This window comes from Parus major, chromosome 10 (genome assembly GCF_001522545.3).
Source record: "Parus major isolate Abel chromosome 10, Parus_major1.1, whole genome shotgun sequence".
Taxonomy (NCBI): domain Eukaryota; kingdom Metazoa; phylum Chordata; class Aves; order Passeriformes; family Paridae; genus Parus; species Parus major.
The window spans coordinates 7,158,319-7,178,930 of record NC_031779.1 but is presented as its reverse complement, the minus strand read 5'-3'; the positions used below and the strand labels follow the sequence as shown (position 1 = coordinate 7,178,930).

At 36.6% G+C, this 20,612-nt stretch overlaps 1 protein-coding gene across 3 annotated transcripts in view; it reads right to left on the bottom strand.

Moving 5' to 3' along the window:
* Positions 1-20,612, bottom strand: part of NEDD4 (NEDD4 E3 ubiquitin protein ligase) — a 49,680-nt gene that overhangs the window by 7,553 nt on the left and 21,515 nt on the right. For all 3 annotated transcript variants that reach the window (XM_015639326.2, XM_015639328.3, XM_015639329.3), the window contains 16 exons: positions 11,490-11,540; positions 10,609-10,670; positions 10,164-10,266; positions 9,324-9,493; positions 8,653-8,770; positions 8,350-8,517; positions 6,542-6,607; positions 5,836-5,955; positions 5,228-5,434; positions 4,032-4,109; positions 3,743-3,797; positions 3,595-3,653; positions 2,667-2,732; positions 1,170-1,399; positions 502-623; positions 327-397 (listed from right to left, as the gene is read on the bottom strand). In XM_015639326.2, the coding sequence (XP_015494812.1) occupies positions 327-397; positions 502-623; positions 1,170-1,399; positions 2,667-2,732; positions 3,595-3,653; positions 3,743-3,797; positions 4,032-4,109; positions 5,228-5,434; positions 5,836-5,955; positions 6,542-6,607; positions 8,350-8,517; positions 8,653-8,770; positions 9,324-9,493; positions 10,164-10,266; positions 10,609-10,670; positions 11,490-11,540 (1,746 nt within the window). The remainder of the gene's footprint in view (positions 1-326; positions 398-501; positions 624-1,169; positions 1,400-2,666; positions 2,733-3,594; positions 3,654-3,742; positions 3,798-4,031; positions 4,110-5,227; positions 5,435-5,835; positions 5,956-6,541; positions 6,608-8,349; positions 8,518-8,652; positions 8,771-9,323; positions 9,494-10,163; positions 10,267-10,608; positions 10,671-11,489; positions 11,541-20,612) is intronic.

The following is a 20,612-nucleotide window of genomic DNA, read 5'->3' as shown; positions in this document are numbered from 1 at the left end:
TATTAATTTTTATAATCAAAGAAAAAACTAATTTAAGAAACAGGTTTAAGATAGGAATCCTAGAAGTATTTATAATCAATTTTAACAACCTCAGTGTCTAAAACATTTTAAGAAAACATCACAGAAAGTATAGGTTCAAGTTTTCAATATGGCTTAACTGACTTGAACCCGAGTGCTATGCAACTTAAGACTTATAAAAGATGCAGCCTAAGATATCCTTGAATCATGCATTTTCAACCTTCAAAATGTCATTAAAAAGACATAAATATACAAAAAAATTATAAATTAACATGAAATTTATTTACATGATAAAGCAAATTACATACCACAGATTCCATATCATGTAGTGTTATTGGTTTTTGGAGCATCATCTTGTAAAAAGGACGAATAAAAAAGGCTTTAAAGAAGAAGAAGAAGCGGTAAATTTTACAGATGTAACTTAGGACTCAAAACACAGGCAATATTCATCTGAATGTCACATTACATAAGATAAATACCAACCATCCAAAAGTTTGCCATGGTAAACAGCCATTCCAGCCACACGACCTATAAACTTGAAATAAGAGAGATGATCTTCATTGCAAAGTCCAGAGTTCGGATTGATCTGCAGAGTATAGTTATCTCTGAAGTTGGAAGGAGAGAGCAGGGAAGAGAAAGAAAAACAAAATGTTGTACTATTGGAACAGTCTCACATTTGAAGATCTGAAAGACATCACTTATTAAATCAGTTACTGCTTTTCATGATGGCATATAATATTAAACAATACGCAGTAGAAGACTATTAGTATATCAGAAACAACCACCACCAACTAATTTAGTAATTTAGAGATATACCAAAGAGAAGGGATTAACTCCCATTCATTTTAAAGTAGAAAAACATTCTCTGCATTACTGGTTACATACTGCCTCTTCTGTATGCAGGAGATGGTTGCAAGCACATGCTTGGCCATGCAAAAATGCCATGGCTTGTTAGACTGCTGTAAAAAAAAACCACCCAAGTACTGTCTCCACATTACTCTTCTGTCAAGCAACTGGGTGCAGATTATCACAGCTGTTATCAATAAAACCCTCCCATATATTTGTAAGGGTGAGAGAAGCCCCATTTTTAAAGAAGGTATAAGAAAGATATTTTCCTAAGATTTCAAGTCTTCCAGAGCGGTTTTACTTACGTAGCTGAGTATTCAAACAATCCATAATAAGGATTAAACATTTCTTTAGAGAGAAGGAAGAACCATTCCCTGGCCACTCCTCCATAGTCTAAACCTTTTTCACCATCAAATTCAATCCAAAGTCTTGCTTTAAGGAAATCTGCTCTCTTTACAGCTATAATTCTTCTGTAAGAATCTTCAAGGATTGTTGTGCGATGAATTTTCATTTCAAACCTATTTGGAATATCACTCTGAAAGAGAAAATATGAAAACAAAGAATAATGAAACAAAACCCAGCATCTTATGGTTTTGCAGAATATGCAAATTCTGAAAATAAACAAAGAGGGCACAGAAACCCTTTCTTTACATAACTTGGAAGAATAACACAATATGATTGAAAAGAGGCTCTATTTACCTACAATTCAACTAGCAGAGAGAATTTCAGATACTAACTTCTATTTTGTGCCAAGAAAATACAGTTAAAGTAAGTTCTTACTAGTAACAGCATATGGGCAATTGTTCTGCATGCAGCAAGGCATGGTGTCTCTTCTGACACTGAATATTTATCATATTAAAGACTTGATTAAAAACAACTCACAGTTGACACATAAAATTACTTGGAACCGTTTTACCTGACTTACTTCACCTTCTAGTTCAATATTCCATGAGCCTAGGTGTCCCATTCTCTTACTTAGGTCAAAATCTACAGCTGTATTTAATTCTTAAACTACCACAACTGTATTGTGTGGCTGAGCTCTCTATCACTTCTCAGATTAAGATACTGACATTTGAATGAATGTCAATCTTGTTTGACTAGGAACACAAAAAATGAGGTGCATATATAATTGCAGGCAATTTACATGTCAGCTCAAAATGCATAGGCAGACTTTGCAGGTAGAAGATGAAGCATGGATCTAAACTCAAAGGGAATATTACATATGAAAAATATCTCCTGAGGATGTAAAATTTGATTGAACTTGTGCAGACTCATTGTTATCTGGCTGTCCAGATGCTATTTACAGTCTTTTATGCTACATGTTAAAAATATACCTGGCACTGCCACTTCAAACTAGAGTTTGGAAACAAGACTCATAACTTTTGATTTAAAGCTGTAACAATTTATTGCAGTCATCCAGCCTGATCATGATGACAGTAGAGCTTTCTACATAGACAGAATAAAATCTGTTCTGAGAACTTCTGAGAACACTTTCCATATTCTGATTTTCAAAAACTATTCTATGCTTGATCAGTGACTTCCAAACTTTTCTGTTGCCAATCTTAATTTCAGACTCATGACCTTTGAGAATTTCTACTTTTTAAATTAGATTGCTTACAGTCTCATCAGTGCATAAAGTCACAAACTCTGCTGTTAGAGTAAAGGTTAATTGTTACCAAGTTGGTGCTCCACAAATGTATTTGAGAACAGACAGTAAATTTACCTTCCCTGTAACCTAAGCTTTCCCTTGTTTAGGGTCCTAAATTTCATAAGCTTCTGCTGGATTCCTACTGATTACTTACCTGTTTCTTCAATTTCTTTCTGAAGAATTCATACTTTCGTTTATAGTCCCTGGAGTAAGGCACAGCCTTTGAGGAAAGAAAAGAAAAAAGTCCCAAGTGTCTCATGAAACACAGACAACCCATTTAAATTCTGAGAAAACAGGAATACTTGTTTTACTGAGTGCCAGGGGAGGCTTCCCATTTATAAACAGCAGGAATGAAAAGCATTTCTCTGTTCAGATCAGATCCACAGAATTCATGCTGTACTTGCCCATGAGCTGATTGAACTGCCTAAGATCCCTGAGTGGCCCAGATCAAAGTGACCAAAATGCCTTTGGTGACGTCCATAGCGCGTCCATTTCCCTGCTGTATCATGAGAGACCTGGCTACAAACACCTCTATTTTCCATGGACAGGGAAGGTTGTTTACATATGCAGGCTATTAATAAACACAGATATCAGCTGAACACTAAGACCCATCTATAATTATAATGCAAACCATCTTTGCAATTAGTTCTGGTAATTTTGCACTTCGGATTAAGTATTGAAGTTGGATAATTATTTTTCAGTTGCAAATTCATTTAATTCCTCTTTAAGCCCTTTTCTTTCTTTTTTTTTCCTTTTTCTCTTTTTTTCTCAAATTTACTTTATTAATTGAGCTAGTGTGGACAAAAAATAAATAGACTTTCTTATCCACTTGAAAGTCCTCCCCCCAGTCTATAAGGAAAATTTCTTACTACCATGGGAACTGCTTTTTTTTCCTGCCATTTAAGGACCATTTCCCCAGAAAGCTTTCTAAACAGTCTTTGAACAAAGGATTTTTATTTCTTTTTAAACACCCTGAAAGTTTCACTTTCTAGATCAACTAAGTGATAAAATGACAAGAGTTTGTTTGGATTCTACTAACAATGTTTTTGAAAAATATGAAAATCTACATTAGGAAAGCTTACTGGTCCAGTTATTGCCACATTCTGCAGTCGAGGATCCTCCCATTGAGTTCTCTTCGTATCTGCAAGACATTTTTAAATTAGTTTCATTAATTTAAATAATGTTCACAAATAAAATGATGAGTAGGGAAGAATGCTACATTGTACATACTGTGGTTTATGAAGAATATTCTTCCATCTGTGTGAGTTCTCTCTTCCCAACCTGGCTGTAAAAAGGCAACATTTTTATTATAACTTTCTGATCATTTAGTGTGCATAGAACTCAACATGATCTGCAATTGTGAGCATTCCTCCCCCATCTACTGTCAGTACTGAAAATTCAAAACTATTTTTTGTAGGAAAAAAACAGGATGCGTTTTCTTATGTACAAATTTCAATAATGCTAACTTAAATAGTTAAATTGTTTTACCTGCAAAACAAGTACAGAATGGTTTACTTACTGGTAATGGGCCCAGGTCAACTGGATCTAGGGAAGTCTTTCTCCTTGGATGAGCAGACATTTTCAGTCTTGGATCTTCCTTTGAAAAGAAAACAAGAAGCATGTTAAAATCCTTCTGCTGTTTTGTTTTGCTTTTAATTTTTTTTGGTCTTTATTAATGATTTTGTAAAGAATATGCCTAGTAGCAATGAGGTAATGGTGGCATATTCTGTAGCCAGAGGAATCCTTGAGGATTCTCAGTCCTCCAGTAATTTACAAACATCTTCTAGTAACATCTCACTTTATTTTTTTTACATATATATAAATATAAATCCCTCATTCAACTCATTTTTTGTATAATTGAGTTGAATTACTCTTTCCACGTAATTTCTTACACACCTTACACTTTTTGGGTTTGGTGAGGTTTTTTGCTGTTTGGTTGATAAGTTGTTTTGTTTTTTTTATGGGAGCTAGGTTGAAGGTGGTTGCGTTAATTGTGTTATTTTCATCTACCTGGAGAAAAGAATACCCATTTTGAATCAGTTTAATGCATTTCTCTTTCCCTTTCACCTGATGGTAGCACTGACTTTTGATACGCTTACGCCCATCTAATAGCACTGCCAAGTGGTGTGCAGTGCCCCTCTGTGGAACTGCAGCTGTACAGCTCCCTCATCCATATGATACTTGCACCTGCTCTGCTTTTCTAAGCATCCACAGAAATTTGTGTTGTGCCCTGTGATAAATTCAAGGCAATAGATTTCCTGCTGAAGGTTTACAGAACTCATTTCTGTGAACAGCTCCTATAAGCCACCACAGTTCTGCAATGTCATTTATTAGGGGCTTTACTTCTGCAAAGCAGATTCCTGTTTTCCTCCTTCCAAGCTAAACTTTCAAGTACCAATACAATTACTAAAATTTATAATCTTCTACACATAACAGGTATAATAATTTGGCATTTTTATTACATATCACTCAGACTCACACAGAATATTTTGGGTTGGAAAAGACCCACAAGGACCATGGAGTCCATCTCCATAGCCTGTATAAGGACTGAATGCCCCACCTTGGCAATATTAGCACCGTGCTCTGACCATGCTCCTCAACAGACAGATACAGCTATCTTGGCACTAAAGAAACATACAGGAGCTTGCTGAAAGCAGCAAAGTTTTGATTCAAGAGGAATTAGAATTTCAGTTCATGAGAACAATCTTCCATTACCCATGTTGTGGTTTTGGTATTGTGGTCAATAAAGAACGGTCTCCCATTGGGTGCATGTCGGACTTCCCAGCCTTTAGGGAGAAATCCTTGCTCCACTTCAGGCTGCTGCTGAGAAGACTGTTGTGATGAATCACTTGATGCTGCTTGTGGCTGTCTTCCTATAGAAATACTTTGTGCAGCTGACACCTGACTTGTTTCCACAGCAGTCTATGGTAAATGACAAAAAAAATCCTATCAAATCAAAGCCCTATAAAGCAGTATCATTTTTCTATTAATCTATATTTTTGACTCACGAAAGCAGTTTCACAGAGCAAATCCCTGACAGATTTCATAATATCAACCACATTGACTAAAAATCACTGATTGTGCTGAAGGTTTACAGAGGCCTTCCAACCCCCCAGTCACAACCACTCTCCAGAAGGGAGAATGACTTGCCATAAACATTACTGTTCCTACTCTCCATGCAATCTCTCTGATATTTTATGTGGTACTTTACACTTTGTGCCTTTCGCATGCTCTATTTCAAAGCTGTCTCTCCACTTCTATTACACAAGATCTTTAAAAGGTTCAATGAATACAAACATCAGTAAATTGAAAACAGGCAGTACCTGTACAACTGGCTTTATCCAGGTAGTGGTTCTAGAATTGTGATCTATATAATATGACCTTCCTTTTTCATCTTGTCGTTCTTCCCAGCCTGGGGGTAATCCAGATGAAGTAGGCAGTAACTAAATATTAATGATAACAGATGAAAAACAATTAAGAAAACTATGAAACTTACTGTAAAAAGGTTTTCCTTTGTCTAAATAAAACAACAAAACTATATTCCAGAAGGTTCATTACTTTAATGAACTGGGTAAAATAGGTAAGAAGTATTTAAGTCCTTCCCAAATAGTATGAAGTAACAGATGCTTGTTTATTTATACAAAATTCAAACTCCTCATGTTAAGGGATTCATTTATATACCTGGTTTAGGCTGATCCAGCCTAGTACTTCTGGCTGTGAGATCACAGTTTGCAGTGCCACCATGAAAACGTAATGGAATGTGGTATAGCTTTTAATTAGATGTAAACAATTATAAGGCAAACCATTTGTAAAATGAAACTCATCATCAGGGCAAGACTACTTCCTTCTGCAGGCTATGCATCACACTAATGCTAAACAAAGCTGAAATGTGAAAGCTTTACAGCTCAACTAGACCCATAATTCCCATTTTGTCAGGACAGCTGCTGGGCAAGGAAGGCCAAATCTCATTTGAAATTAGGTCAGCACCTAACAAAGCTAAAAGCCTGTGTTTTTTGAAAAATTACTTACCACTGGATGTGCAGGCTGCTCTTCAAGTCTGTATGTTTGCAGACTACCTCTTCTGCTGGAATGGTTCTTGAAGGAGTTAAGAGGAATGAAACATTAGTTTTTACTGCAGCTCTAAGGATAGCAGGAAACAGTCAACAGTGGTTAGCACACTTCAATCTATTACAGCTTCCATCATAGTAAAGTGTTCTATTTGTTTTGAAACATGATTTAATATTGTAGTTTTCAAACTCCTGTTTTAACAGCTAGAAACATCAAGTTCACAGAGTCTGTTATAATCTAAGGATGATAGAGGCTTATGAAAGTTCAGAAAACCCTAGCAATAGATGTTTTGGCATGTAAAATATTAATTACCAATAGGTACAGTAAAATTGAGTTTACAGTATAGAACTTTTTGTGCTGTCAGTAAAGTCTGTGACAGAGCAGAGCTAACCCAACTTTCCAGAGAGTAGATTAGGTCAATAATGAAAGGACAGGGGAGTCTGACATAACCAGTTTGAGAAAAGCAATTAAATCCCTAGACTTTGCAGAACTGTCCACATTCCTGCCTAAAGCCACATTTAGATCTCACTTGCTACAATCAGGCACCTGTATTTCATTCTGCTCCAGAATTTCCACAACTATTTGAAGGATTTTTCCCTATCCACACATTATTGGAATACTTCAAAGAAAAAGCATGATTAACTTGTTAATTTTTTGGTGGGGGGTGTGGGGTATCCTGTGCACCCCAGGAGGCAAGACTGCCATTCTAGCTGACTTATGCAAATAATTTGAGTATCTGCCTCTTTCTTTGCTCAGGCCACCCAAGCAAGCTGAAATAACAATTTCCTTGCAATCCATGGGATGCTGAATAGCAGAGATCAAGTAAAATCTTGTTACTCTCACTTGACTCCAGCAACAGTAGTGATACATTTGTACAAACTCAGATAAACATTGTCAGTTCCAAATTTACATTTGGAAGGGCATTCTCAACATCACAAAAACTAATGATTATTTCAATACCAAAATCTATCAGTCTAGATGGCTTGGGTCACCTCTACAGGCTTTCCTCAATGGACAGTGGATTTCTCACGTCACGTATCAGGTTACAAGGCTGTTTGTGGAGCTCGGGTTTCGCAGGACAGCTGAGTTTATTTAATTGCTTGCTACCACCAAAAAGTCGAGTTTCACCCTGGCTACATAATCCTGCTCTTTTCCTCTGCTACTGTAGCATTTATCAGACAACCTAGCACCCTGTTTCAGTTGCTCAAACTGCAAAAAAGCAGAGTTGGGGAAAAGAGAGTAGCTTTCTGCTGGGTTGGCAAGCTAAACAGACTTCCACAGAGGTCAGGCAAGTTTGACAGCTGGCACAAGGGCTGTGGAACTGTATGTGCAAGTTCCCTTTTTTGCTGCTACAGAAGCAGCAGGTTTACTCAACCCAACCATAAAACCTTATCCCAATATCCACAATGAAAAATGGTCAATCTTAGAACTTGTTCTAATGCAAAAAGTAACTCACATAGCACAACTCCCTTAGAAATAAGCTTTCAGGATACAGACAGATTTTTTCATTCGTAGTTTTCAGCACTCTATGACACTAGACTAAGAGGCAGGTTTACAGACTGAAAAATAGCTCACACAAATCAGTTTTAACTTCAGGCAGAAATCCATATAAGCAAAGCAGAGAGGAAGAAAATGCTTGTTTAGATGGGATTCTACAGTAAAAAGACTATTCTTAAGATCTGTGCATTTGAGATGAAATTAAAAATATAATTCATAAATAAAGTATTGATGGATCTAATTCTATCAGAACAGTGAGGAAAATAATTTACAGTGTAGGCTGTTGACTGGCCAGTAGCTGGACTTCCAGAGGTAGTAAGTCTGTTACTCAATTCTTCTGCAAGATGACTCTGTATATCACAGCTACTCTGCGAGAGAGGCATTTGAACGTTCTGACTGCTGTACATTGTTGCTTCATCTTCAGTTATAATTTCCCAGCTCTTTAAAAAGAAAATAAAGGGAAAACATTTTTAAAAAGCAGTTCCAAGTTACGATTAGTTAAGACAAGCTTTTTGAGTAGGCTAGATTAAAAAATTACTTGCATTTCAGAAACATTTTGAGATTTATTGTTTTACCTCGGGGGAATCTCTGCTGTCTGTGTTTTCTGTATCCTCTGATATTTGTCGCCGGTGAGTGAACACGTGCTGGGCCTCCAGCTGCACACTGCCAAGATCTGCAACAGCCACGCTGTCCCTGGTGGGGCAGGGTGGGAGAAGTCAGCAAACAGCAGCCAGAGTTTATCTTTCAACAGTAAGCCAGGCTAACAGCAAAAACATACATCACAGTCATTTTGGCAGAAGAAAAAGAAACAGTCTGGACTATATAAGTTAATGTAAACTGTTTAAAATGAGTAAGCATTCATGTCAACGTGAAGTGTAAGCTGAAGAACCAGGTAGCATTCCAGGGGAAAAAAAACTGAAAAAAAAATAAGGCAAACAATTTAAAGAAGTCCCTGATGGGAAGAAAAAAGCTGGCTGAAAACTAAAAAATCATTTACTTTCCATTCCTGTAACTGTTATCTCTCCAACTGCAACCAGTTTCTACTTGAATACATATTTCAAGAGCACTGTAAAGTCAAAATCATCACGAGCCAGTGACCACTGCATGAGGGCTTCTAAGTTAAGTGAGGGAAAGCTCTCTACTAATTTTCAAGCTGTTCACTTCTTATTTCTCCTTGCTGTCAATGTAACTAGGGTGATTTACACTAGCTAATGTAAGACTTGAATTTTCAGGCTAAAAGACATACTGTGCAGTTGGCCTTTTCCACTGTGTTCTTCTGAATTCATGATTGACGTAGTAGGTCCTGCCGAGGATGTCTTGTCTTTCTTCCCAGCCTGAAGGCAGTGGAGGAGATTCCTGCTGCTGCTGCTGTGGCTGGCTAGCAGCCTCTGGTTGGTCCAATATAATCCACCCAGGCTGAAAGACATAACTACCTTTAATTTAACAGTAGTTGAAAAACTTATCTTAATTTATCAAGCCACTCCCCCTTTTAAGGTGTAGTGCCATTGCATCTTAAGCCAGTAAATTTGACACTCATTTTAGTGTGTTTATTTCTAAAAAGGAACAGGGCATATTATTCATGCAGAAATCTTATTTTTAACTCAAGGTCCTTAAATATATTAATACCAGAGGTTGTCAGTTCTAGGAAAATAAACAGCATTAAGAGAATACATTAAAAGCTTAAATATTGTTCATTTCATACATATGCTGCAAATGTATGAGGCAGATAAACATACCCTTCTGTAACAAAGTTTAATTACAGCAAGGGTGGTAATGCTGAATAGAGTTAAGTCTGGAAAAGAAATCCATTAATATACATTAGATGTGTTTAAAAAATTTACATATATATGGCAGGTAAGATCAAAATATCCCTATAGATTGGAGAGAATTGAAATTCTAAAACCAAAGATGTGAGTGTCTGTCTGGGGTCAAACAATATTAAACAGTACCTACAACAGAAACTTAAACACTTTAAATTGTATGCAAGATACAAGAAACCACTTTTAACTGGTTTATTTCTAAAACATATTTATAGCTTAGTGATTCCTAACATTCATTTTTCAGCAATAAACATATTTTTTCCCACCTCTAATTCTTCAGCCTGTTCTGTGGTTTCTTCTTCAGACCCATTGTTTTTAGGTAAGTAAGTCATTTTTAATCTAAGGTGGCCTTTAACTCTTGATTTATGGCTGCAGAAGAGAAAATAAAATGATCTTGTTGTGCACTTGTGAAACAAAATAGCTGAAAAAGCACAGCTAGAGGATTATTTTTAAGTGTTCCAACACAAACTCGGCTTTTTATAATCTACATTAATTAAGTTTTATAATGGAACTGAAGCTTCAGACTTCTGAATACAGTAAGTATTTAACATAATGCTGACGTTTTAGTAGAACATAAGTATCTTAGCAATGCTACTCAAATTTATTCGATGGAATCAGAAAAACTTAGAAAATGCATATGTATTTACAACTAATTACATAAAAACATTATTTAGATACAAAAAATAGAATTTCCATGTGGTATTTACTAACCTTCTTGGATGAAGAACAAAATCCTTAAACGTATATGGTCTCTCCATACTTGGATTTTCTGTCTGGAATAAGAATTTTTTTCAAGAAAAATTTTTATCAAGCACTTGAAATCAAAGAAAACTATCAGAAATTTACCACTGATTTCTTTAAAGGCCATATAACATTTTAAAACTTAAATTACAGGTTCAGATACAATAACAGCAATGCCAGCTTTAATCTTAGCAATAAGACCAATACTCTGGTTCAAGGAAACAACCATTACCTTTCAGTGTCTATACACATTACAGAATGAAACAGCTGCTCTTGGAAAAGGTTTCCCATGGTTGCTACCCTGTTTTTAAGACAGTTCCTGATAAATCTGTTAGTATCTGCTAATGTTTTGAAATTTCAGAAGAAAATGAAAAAGCTAATTTATTTTAATGTTCTTGGTGATATATCTTTAAAACTAATTATCTGCTTTGCAAAAAGAATACAAGAAACAGAAAAAAAAATTACCAAAGTAACACTAGCTCTCTATTTGTCACTTACCATCCTTTTTGTATCTGTTTATGCAAATAAGGAACAGTAAAAATAAATATACAGACTTTAAAGAAATATTTTAAGACATGACAATAATTACAATCACTTCTTATCTTTAAGACTGTAAAACTATGGAAAAGCTAAAAGCACTCCAGTATTAAAAAACAAGGTAACCTACATTGTTTTATAAAGATCAGCACTGAAAAACCCCAAACAGATCTGACAAAATAAAATAAAGAACCCACAGAGCAGGAGAATTTAATCACTTTATTATCAGCATTGTTAACTTAGGTGACTAATAGAGTGCATATAGAAATATTTTCTCCCTTTCATAGTCTTAAAAACAAACAAAAAATACAAACCGGTAACTGATAAAGAGGAATATCCACTTGTCCAAGAAAATCATCTCGAGTCTACAGAAAACAAAAACAAACACCACAGAAAGTTGAAAGCTGTAAAGTGCTTTAAATGAAACAAAATTTGAGGGAGCTGGGGGTGGAGATTTAGACTGCTTACTAAATTATACAGATTAATCTTAAGCAAACAGGAGATTTGTTCAGCATCAGGACTGAGACTGTCAGCATCTCCAGCAGAAACATTGTCCTAAAGGACCCTCCTCCTAAGAGCACCCAGCAATTTCCATAAACCTAGGCAGCTGTTTAAAACAGGCATGTATAAACATTTTTTTCTTTCCCAAATCATACAGCTACTGTCAAAGATAACAAGAAGCAAAAGTAAGTATAATCTGTGGTAAGTGTTTTGGAAGTTCCAGCAATTCCAGTGGTCCCAGGCCTGGCATGGAAATCGGTCAGAACGATGAAAAAATACCTTCTGCATACACACATTGCAGAGTTTACTTTTAACAACAACCATCCAAAAGATTTTACCCTGACTTGGATGTCTGGTCTGTCCAACTGGGACCAGACTATGAACACAGCAGCTGTCAGACCAGGGCAGGGACTGACAATACACAGTATTGCTGCACACTTGACTTTTCATCACGGATTTTTGCTTGCCAAAGAAATCACAGTTTCCGTAATCTACACAGGTAATTTCAGTATTCACCGATAATCACCACCAGCAGTACTTTACTTGACTTCTTGCTGCATTACTGGAGCATGTGCTAAGTTGCTTCAAATCTGTGATTTGAAAACCTTTCTGAACCTCCACAAAAGCAGAAAAATGTATTATAAGGGTCATTTAACATGAAGACCTATCATGCCTGTGGAATACACTCAGGTCAGCATGGAATTTTTTGAAGGTATGTATAAACTTATTGCTTTAAAAAAAACCCAGAATGCTACACTACAAGACTACATTTTTTTGCACAGACTAAGAAGCTGTGAAAGTCTTCAACTCTGTGGCTCGTGCAACCTTTGAAATTCTAGGCTTCCTGATTTTTCCATCTAACAAAAGATTTGGTGCCTATTTTTTCCTAAATCTGTTATTGCATTTATTCAAACTAATCACCCCAGAAGTTTAAAGTTTTATGAACAAACTTTTCACCACAAGGCTCTGCAGCTTGCTGACATCTATTTCCTTCACCTCAGGGCAAAACCATGTGTTTCAATTTTCTTCTGGAAAACTTATTTTAATTTTCAATTCAAATATTTTACAGCATTAAAACTCCAGTCCAATCCTCTGACATTTAGTATAGGTATTTCTCGAAGCAGTTCTTTTTACCTTAGTAATTCTGGTACCTTTTTTCCTTAGCTCTGTTGTCCTAAGTTCATCCATTTAAACTTTAAGTCATACATGCATTTGGAGAATTAGTGTCTCACGTGGGCCTCTAATTTTTACACCTGCATAAAGTGCAGCTAGATTGTCATAGGTGATAAAATGCCAGAAATTTGGAGGTATGTCACTTCAAATTCAGTTTGCAACATGGATGTCATGTTCAGATCTGAAGGGGACAAAAATGAAAACATACAAAAAACATCCACCTTTTTAGTCCACAAACTCATTTGAAATAGAAAGCTACAACAGGTTTCCTACCTGAGGAGGCTTCCCTGAACTATTGAAGGAAAACTTTCTGTGCTATTATAGACCACAGGATTCTGGAAAAAAATAGGTATCATTTTTGCCTATGAGGTTCTTTTTGAAATGGCACAGCACATACCTTAGACATGTTAAAAGGCTTAGTATTTGTAAAGTTCTTGGCAATCCTCAAGTGGAACATGCCTTCCAAATAAATTATTGGAATGTGGGACAAAAGTTTGCTCTACTTTAGGAACCCTCAGAACATTGTGTTTGTTACCAGCATAATTTGAGTATGTGCTCCTGTTATTCACTTTATTATTCTGCTGTCTCTCCTGCTATTTTTAGCAGTTAGACTCGATAACCAACTCTCTAACAGTACTTTCTCCTCCAGCTAGAAAGCAAAACCCTGAGTGGAGATTTTTGTTGATCTCCAAACAACTACCACATACATCAGATAGCAGGAATGATCTCCAGCAATGTGCCCCACTATGACAAGCTGACTAATGCCTGCGAATAGGTGCCAAAGCAGCTTCGCAACAGACGCCGCACACATGAACAACTAAATGCCAGTGGAGCTGAAACTGTTTGGATCTCTGTTTCATCAGAGCAGGCAACACACACAAGTGGGTCAGTTGTTCTTGTCAACTTCTAATTTCTTAACAGCCAAAGAACTCAAACTTTCTGCTTGGCATAAACCCCAATTAATGATATACTGCACTAACAGAGAGGCCTTGTATTTTACTGATTGACTGGTTTAGTCTATAGAAAGTTATTGAAAACAGGTGAGGACAGACAGCTGCTGTACACAATTCATTTGAAGATCTCCAGTGCAACGCCAAAGCATTCAAAGAAAAGCAACAAAATACAGTAATTCTGTTCAAAACTCGTTTTCATCTATTTTATGAATATATGCTTAATAAGCTTTAGATTTTAGACTTTTTTTTCCTGCAACTCCCATCAGAAACTGAAGTAGATTTTAAATAGACACACTTATCTGAGTCACACGTTTAAGAGTAATTATGAGAACATAACCCAAAATTTATCAGGTTTGAAAATGGGTTACTGAATTTAAAGTCTTTCTTAACTGCTGGATTCACCACACAGCCTTTTGAAACAGTTCCTGGGTGTTGAAATAACAAGTATTATCTCTACCATTTTCTGTGACAAATGTTTGGTGGTATTAGTGCATTAATTAGAATCCAAGCATATTCCCCCAGCCTTTTTCTGACTAAACCACCAGCTAGCTGTGCACAGGTTGGTCTTTGCACAGAAATCCACAGCTGTATGGCAAAACAAGAAAGCATACAGCTTTTATTGGAGGGAACATAAATATCAATTCAAATTGAAAAAACAAACAGTGATCTGGACTATCGCTGCTTAAGAAAACAAGAGCTCAATAGATGCCTTATAAAACCAACATTCTTCTTGCTTAAATACCCAAACATCAACATTAGTTACAAGCTTGATGAGAATGAAAAAAACTTTCCCAAGCTACACTAGCAAATTCAAGTATTTTTCTTCTCATGCTGTGCTGAGTGTATTATTTGGTTCTCTTAAACTCTAAATTGAAAAAAGCGAGCATTTTTTCCTTCCATAAAATACTGCCAGCATATGCTATTCATCATGGAAAAGTAACAGTTTCAAAAAAAAAAAAAAAAAAAGATTCAATTATGACATTAAGATTGTACCAAATTCATAGATTCCACAAGCAATGTTTTCTCTATCCTGCAATGCAGTAAATACTTGGTTGCGTGGAATTCATTACAGTCCTGTCTCCTGTATTTTTAAGGGGGACCTGTGGATTGTGAGGAGAATTTTTTTTAATTACACATAGGCCACGTAGGCATTTCTTTGAAGTTGGCATCTATGACAGAGATATAAGACCTATCAGAATTTTCAAAACAGGGAGAATACACAGTGTTAGATCAAGGGTTATTGCACAACATGTGTTTCTGCAGGGCCTTCAGCCCTGCTGGCTGTTTCAACAGCAAGGTGTCAGCACAACACGCCTCAGCAGTTTTACCATCTGCTTAACAGACAGCATTTACAAATGACACTGAGGTTGTTTTCACTAATTCTCTTTCACTTCCAAAGATATTTATGGAAAACTGCTTATCTAAAGACCAGAGAAAAAGCATCATCTGTTTCTCCATTTATAGCTTACATATTTTATATGGCACCAAAATATAAATATGAACTTATATGTTCATATTTAGTTTACAGTACTTTTACAACTTTCATATATTAGTCCACCCAATGTGTAGTGCTTTGAGAACTTGTCCTTAACAGTTCATTAACAATGCAATTGAAGACAGCTTTTTTTTTTTTAAAACAGTTCACAGGAAGGCAAGTTATCTAATATAACCAAAGCGTACTTCATAACAACACAAACAGAGCACATGTCAAAAGTTATTAATGCATTGATTTTATTCTTCAGGACTTCGAGTTCCTTTGGTTTGATGTATGCACATGCCAAACAAGCTACCATGTAAAAAGCAGATATATTACATTTTATGGAAAGTCAAAAGCCAATCCAGACTTGTCCTCCTGTGTTAAATCTGCCAATATTCACCAAAAAAAAATTAGAAAACAGTACCAAATATTTAATTAGGTACTATTTCAACAAGTCATTCCTGACATCAAGTCAGTTATCTTCATAATAGTATAAAAACATAAAACTTTTGCATCTATTTGTTAAAGCTTTTTTGCCAAATCTTAAGCCTTTAAAGAAAGTTTGAAAAATAAACTCTCATAGTAACAATTCCAGTCGCACTTTTACCTTCATCATTTAGCACTAGAAAGCTTAACACACAGAAATTTAAAACTCTATCAAATATTAAAAGTGCATTTGTAATTTGCTCCCAGAAGTAACAAAAGATAAACCAGATCTTGCAGATGTTTACCACAGTGGCTAATTAACACATTCAGCTGAAGGACTTGATACAGTCAATTAACTATTTGCTTTTCAAAGCAAGAGGGAAGAAATAGAGTTAAAAATAAGATAAACTATTTTTCTCCAAAAGGGAGACAACTGGAGCATGTCTGCATCATGGTCTCACTCCCATGAAATTCACTTGGTCCAGTTCAGGATCACACAGAGGCATAAAGTCAGCTTGAACCTGGCAGCCGCTTTTCAGGCCTACATTAACTAACTTGGCCAGGGCTGTACAGGTACCTGGCCACTTCTTAGAGAATGAGCCTAGAGCAGGGCTGGATGCAGGCTGCATAGCCTCACCCTGCTTCCAAGCCAGCCCAGCAGTTTTCAAATCATTCTTAAGTTTGCTATTAATGCAAATGCAGCATCTAACTCAGGACTGCCCTGTGCCTTTGCACCAGCACGCAGCTAACAGCCCCTGCCAGCCACACCGCAGCTTTCTGTGCTCTTCCCCACTCAGCTTTAGTCCTCAGTCACTGCTCAACAGGGGTCTCAAGCCCCACTGTCCACCTCTCCCAGCCCCAAGCCTAAACCTTCTGCTGCCAGATGTAAAGAGCTAGCTCTGCTCTGGCCAGAGCACAACTTGGTGGTTGGGTTTGACTTAAGGTCTGCTGCGCTAAAGCTATAAATCCCACCTGTCCAAAACCAGTCTGCATGAACTGACCTTGGATGCCTCAACCTCTATGACAAAAGGTGACCACAACACAAATAATCCAACCACAATTACTTTTCCAACAGAACACTATGACAATTCATTTCAGACAAACTCAATGACACTACCAAAGTTATATTATACTCCCCATTTCAGACATGGTTGTATTAGCCTGTAATTTGCCAGATGTTAACCACTTCAGATTTCTCATTAATAAGCTAAATATTTGTCCCAAAACAAACTTAATAGAAACAATGATTAGTAGAATAACTGGCTAAGGTAGAAACGCCATTGAAAAATAATTTTCACAGTAAACTCTGGAATTCCTTTTCCTTCAGAAAGCCCTTGCACTTTCAAGTTACCAAACAGGCTGTCTCCCTTTTGCTAGGAAAATCACTGATTGCCAGAGAAATCATTCTGAAAGAATCCAGTTCTGTGTTTCTTACCACATTCCTCTTACTGAGTAGCTGGAGTGTCTCATTTGCATTTTAATACGCCCCAACTTCAACTACTCCAAGTTTGTATGTAATTTCAGCCAGGAACTTGCTGATGTCCTTCTTAAATTCTGTTTGCTTATGTTACAGTCGATACAGCTGAAAGCAGCCCAAGGTCTCAAACAATAATTGCATCTATCTGTAGACTTTTCGGTTTATTGTAAACTATCATGACAGAAAAAAAATAAAAAATATGTACTCTTGAAACAGAGATGATTATAGATCCATAAACTAACTGCAATGAGCTACAAACATTTTGCTGGCTGCATTCCCAAATCAGCATGTTCTGTTTGCCACAGGGAATAAGGAAAAAAGTACACTTGGAACAGAGATACTTAACAGAAATGCAGGGCAGTCCCCTTCAGACAAGGGTGAAAGTCAGTCATAAGCAAATGACTTGACTGCAAAGGCCACTCAGTTTTGCTTACTTGCTTAATCTGTGAAATTCATCCACTTGAAGATGAGAAAACACGTGTCAGAACACAGAAGAGCACTCTCTGCCAAGGGTGAGGGGAGAGCATTTCTACCACTTGATCCCCTGTGGCTGCAAGGGCTGAGCAGGCACCAGAGAGCCTGGGGGTCAGATTAACACTCTGCCTACCCTTGTATCCTTTCCATGTAATGGTCAAGAGCAGATGCTTAAGGAATAATAGTGGCAATTAAGAACAGTACTTCCTTTAATACAACCCCCAGTTTCTAATGAATAAGCAGTCATACACCTCCTGATCCTGACATTAAAATACATATTGAAAATAAAATACTCTTTGATGGACCTTTTCAACTTACCTAACTTCTTAAAATCCATTTCTACTTTAGATATGCAGATCTTGAGACAATTTGTTCGTAACACATAAAATAATATATTTTTTAAAAGTGGAATGAAAAAATTCACCTCTCCTATAGTTTTATAAACTCCCCCATACTATCTTTTTTTTTTTCTTCAAAGCTGAAAATCCTCTTGCCTACTTAGTGTTCCTCCTCACGTAAAACTCACCCCAATCTTGCAACCCTTCTCTTTTTAATTCTGTTATCCATGCCTCTTGAAAAAGGATGACCAGAAATATACATGCCATGCACCTATGTGGATTTGTAAAATACCATAATGGTGGTTTTAATTTTGTTAGTTTATTTCTTCCCTAATAAATCCTAAGCTTTTATTTGCCTGTCAACAAGACCTGAGCTGACATTTTCAGCAAGTCTTTCCCCATGACACAAACCATTTCCTGACCAGTATAGGAGTCCATCACCAAGTGTGCATCATTAGCTGCTTTTCATGTGTGCAATACTTGGCATTTTTCAACACTGATTTCCAAATTTTCTATTTGGACAAAAAAAAAAAAGGAAGAAATTAAAGCAATGATCATGATCTCATATGTGAAAGCCTGCAAGTTCTTCAGCTAGTGAGGAGTAAAGGAAGAATGTCTGTAGCTTGCCCTGTGAACAAGTCTTACTTTGACACATTCTTGTAGGTATACCACATTTAAAAAAAAAAATGACTATAGCTTGTGGCACCATTAAAGAAGCCACAGCATCAACGTTTCCCACTCTCTCATGGCAGATTAAAAGGACATGAATCACACTGAAGACTGGATAATTACATATTTACATAAGCTGTTTCAGGAGGCCTGCTCTGCGTGGTTTTGCAGTTTTAGTTTCCCCATTTTTTTCTGGCAAGAAAAACCTGCCCAAATTCAGTTCAGCTGCAGACTATAAACAGAATTAGGCTAATCATAATCTCTGCAGAGCATGACCAAATAAAACTTTTCCTTAATATGTACATGAAATGTTTGCTGAGGACTAGAAAGTGCTAGAGCTTTAATATACTGGTATATTCAAGTATCTGCTTCCTTATGATGGTACTCTGAAAGTTACATATGGTTCATAGTTGTCAAATACAACCTGCAAAACCTGAAAAACTTCAGGGACCAAATAATATTATTTGATTGTTTCCTTTACTAATGAATCCAACATAGCAACCATTCACAGCCAGGCTGTAAGATCTATCCCATCCTTTGTAGGACTGCAAATCAAAAGCTAAAGCATGAATGTAGAGAGGAAGGTATAACTAAACTCTGCATTTAAGCAAGATGAAAAACAGAATAAAATAGTACCAACAATTAAAGCACTACAGGGCATTGCCACTTAAAGCATAAAAGCAAGAAATTACCTACAACTAATTAAAAATTGTTCATTATTGTGATTAGCACCATTTCCATTGTCTTCCTTTCAATGTATTAATGTATACTTCAGCTTCTAAAATTTGTCTGAGACACAACACATGTGCTCTTATGTGATTTAAGTCTAATGTAGTCATCCCCTCGATTTTTCAGCCTTTCAAGCCCAACTCTCCCTGACTGAATTGACAGACCATGACACAGCAATGCACCACATGGTCCTGTAATGCTATCCTTCAAGATATGCAATACTGAACAATATGAAAATTGTTAGATTATGAGGTTACCAGAGCACAGTAGCATAAAGTGATGCCAATTTGTGCTTTGCCTTGTATTGCCTCCATAATCTTCTGCTTTTGCTGCTCCTTTTCCACCTCACTTCCTTGCACAGATTTGGAACCCTGATACACATGCAGCCCTTTGCTCCATCTGCAAAGCCTGAGCTAAGCCACAGCTGTCCTTCCCTTCTCTTGGTGCTTCTCCCTGGCTGGATCACTATTTTTGGGGAGGGAGTTATGCTATGACAGAAGCTCTACACCTAAGGAGAATGCAAGAGAGAAGGCAACATCAGACCATTCAGCACTAACTTGTGGTGCAACACTTATCAAGGGAATCACAATCTTCCAGACACAGGTTCTGGTCCCCTCAGCACATTCAGATCAGCTGCAAAGTTATTCAAGAGAGAAATCCTCATACACACAGCCCCCTCAAATTACTGTTTTACTAAATGTAAATTTAGTACAGTAAGATTCAAATAGCATATTTTATGAAGGCAAAGTTCCAGAGTTTGGTGAAAAAAGCTTGAGAGTTCCAACTAAAAGGTTTCCCTTACATGAATCTGACAGTAGAAAAACAGTTTGGTTATTCTACACCACCTCTGATGTTTGGGGTTTTTTTTTTTTGCTTCAAAACATATCATTTCAATAACTGGAGACAAAACTCGATCAAAATTAATTGTAAACAAAAGGCCTATAACACAGCTGATTCCCTCAATTGCATAAAAATATATTTTAAAGGTATACAGCCACTGAAACAGATTTGCAAGTATACTTACAATATTCACATTATCCAATAGAGTGATACTGATGGGGAAGGAATAGCTAATGTCAACAGGGATGTCAACATGATATTATACTTGTGGAAGAGATTTTAGTTTTTTAGAAGTTTCTTTATGTTCTACAAGAACTGGGACTGTATTCCCTGTTTCTGCCTTTCTCTATACCTCTTGGAGTTTATGTATATATGATGAC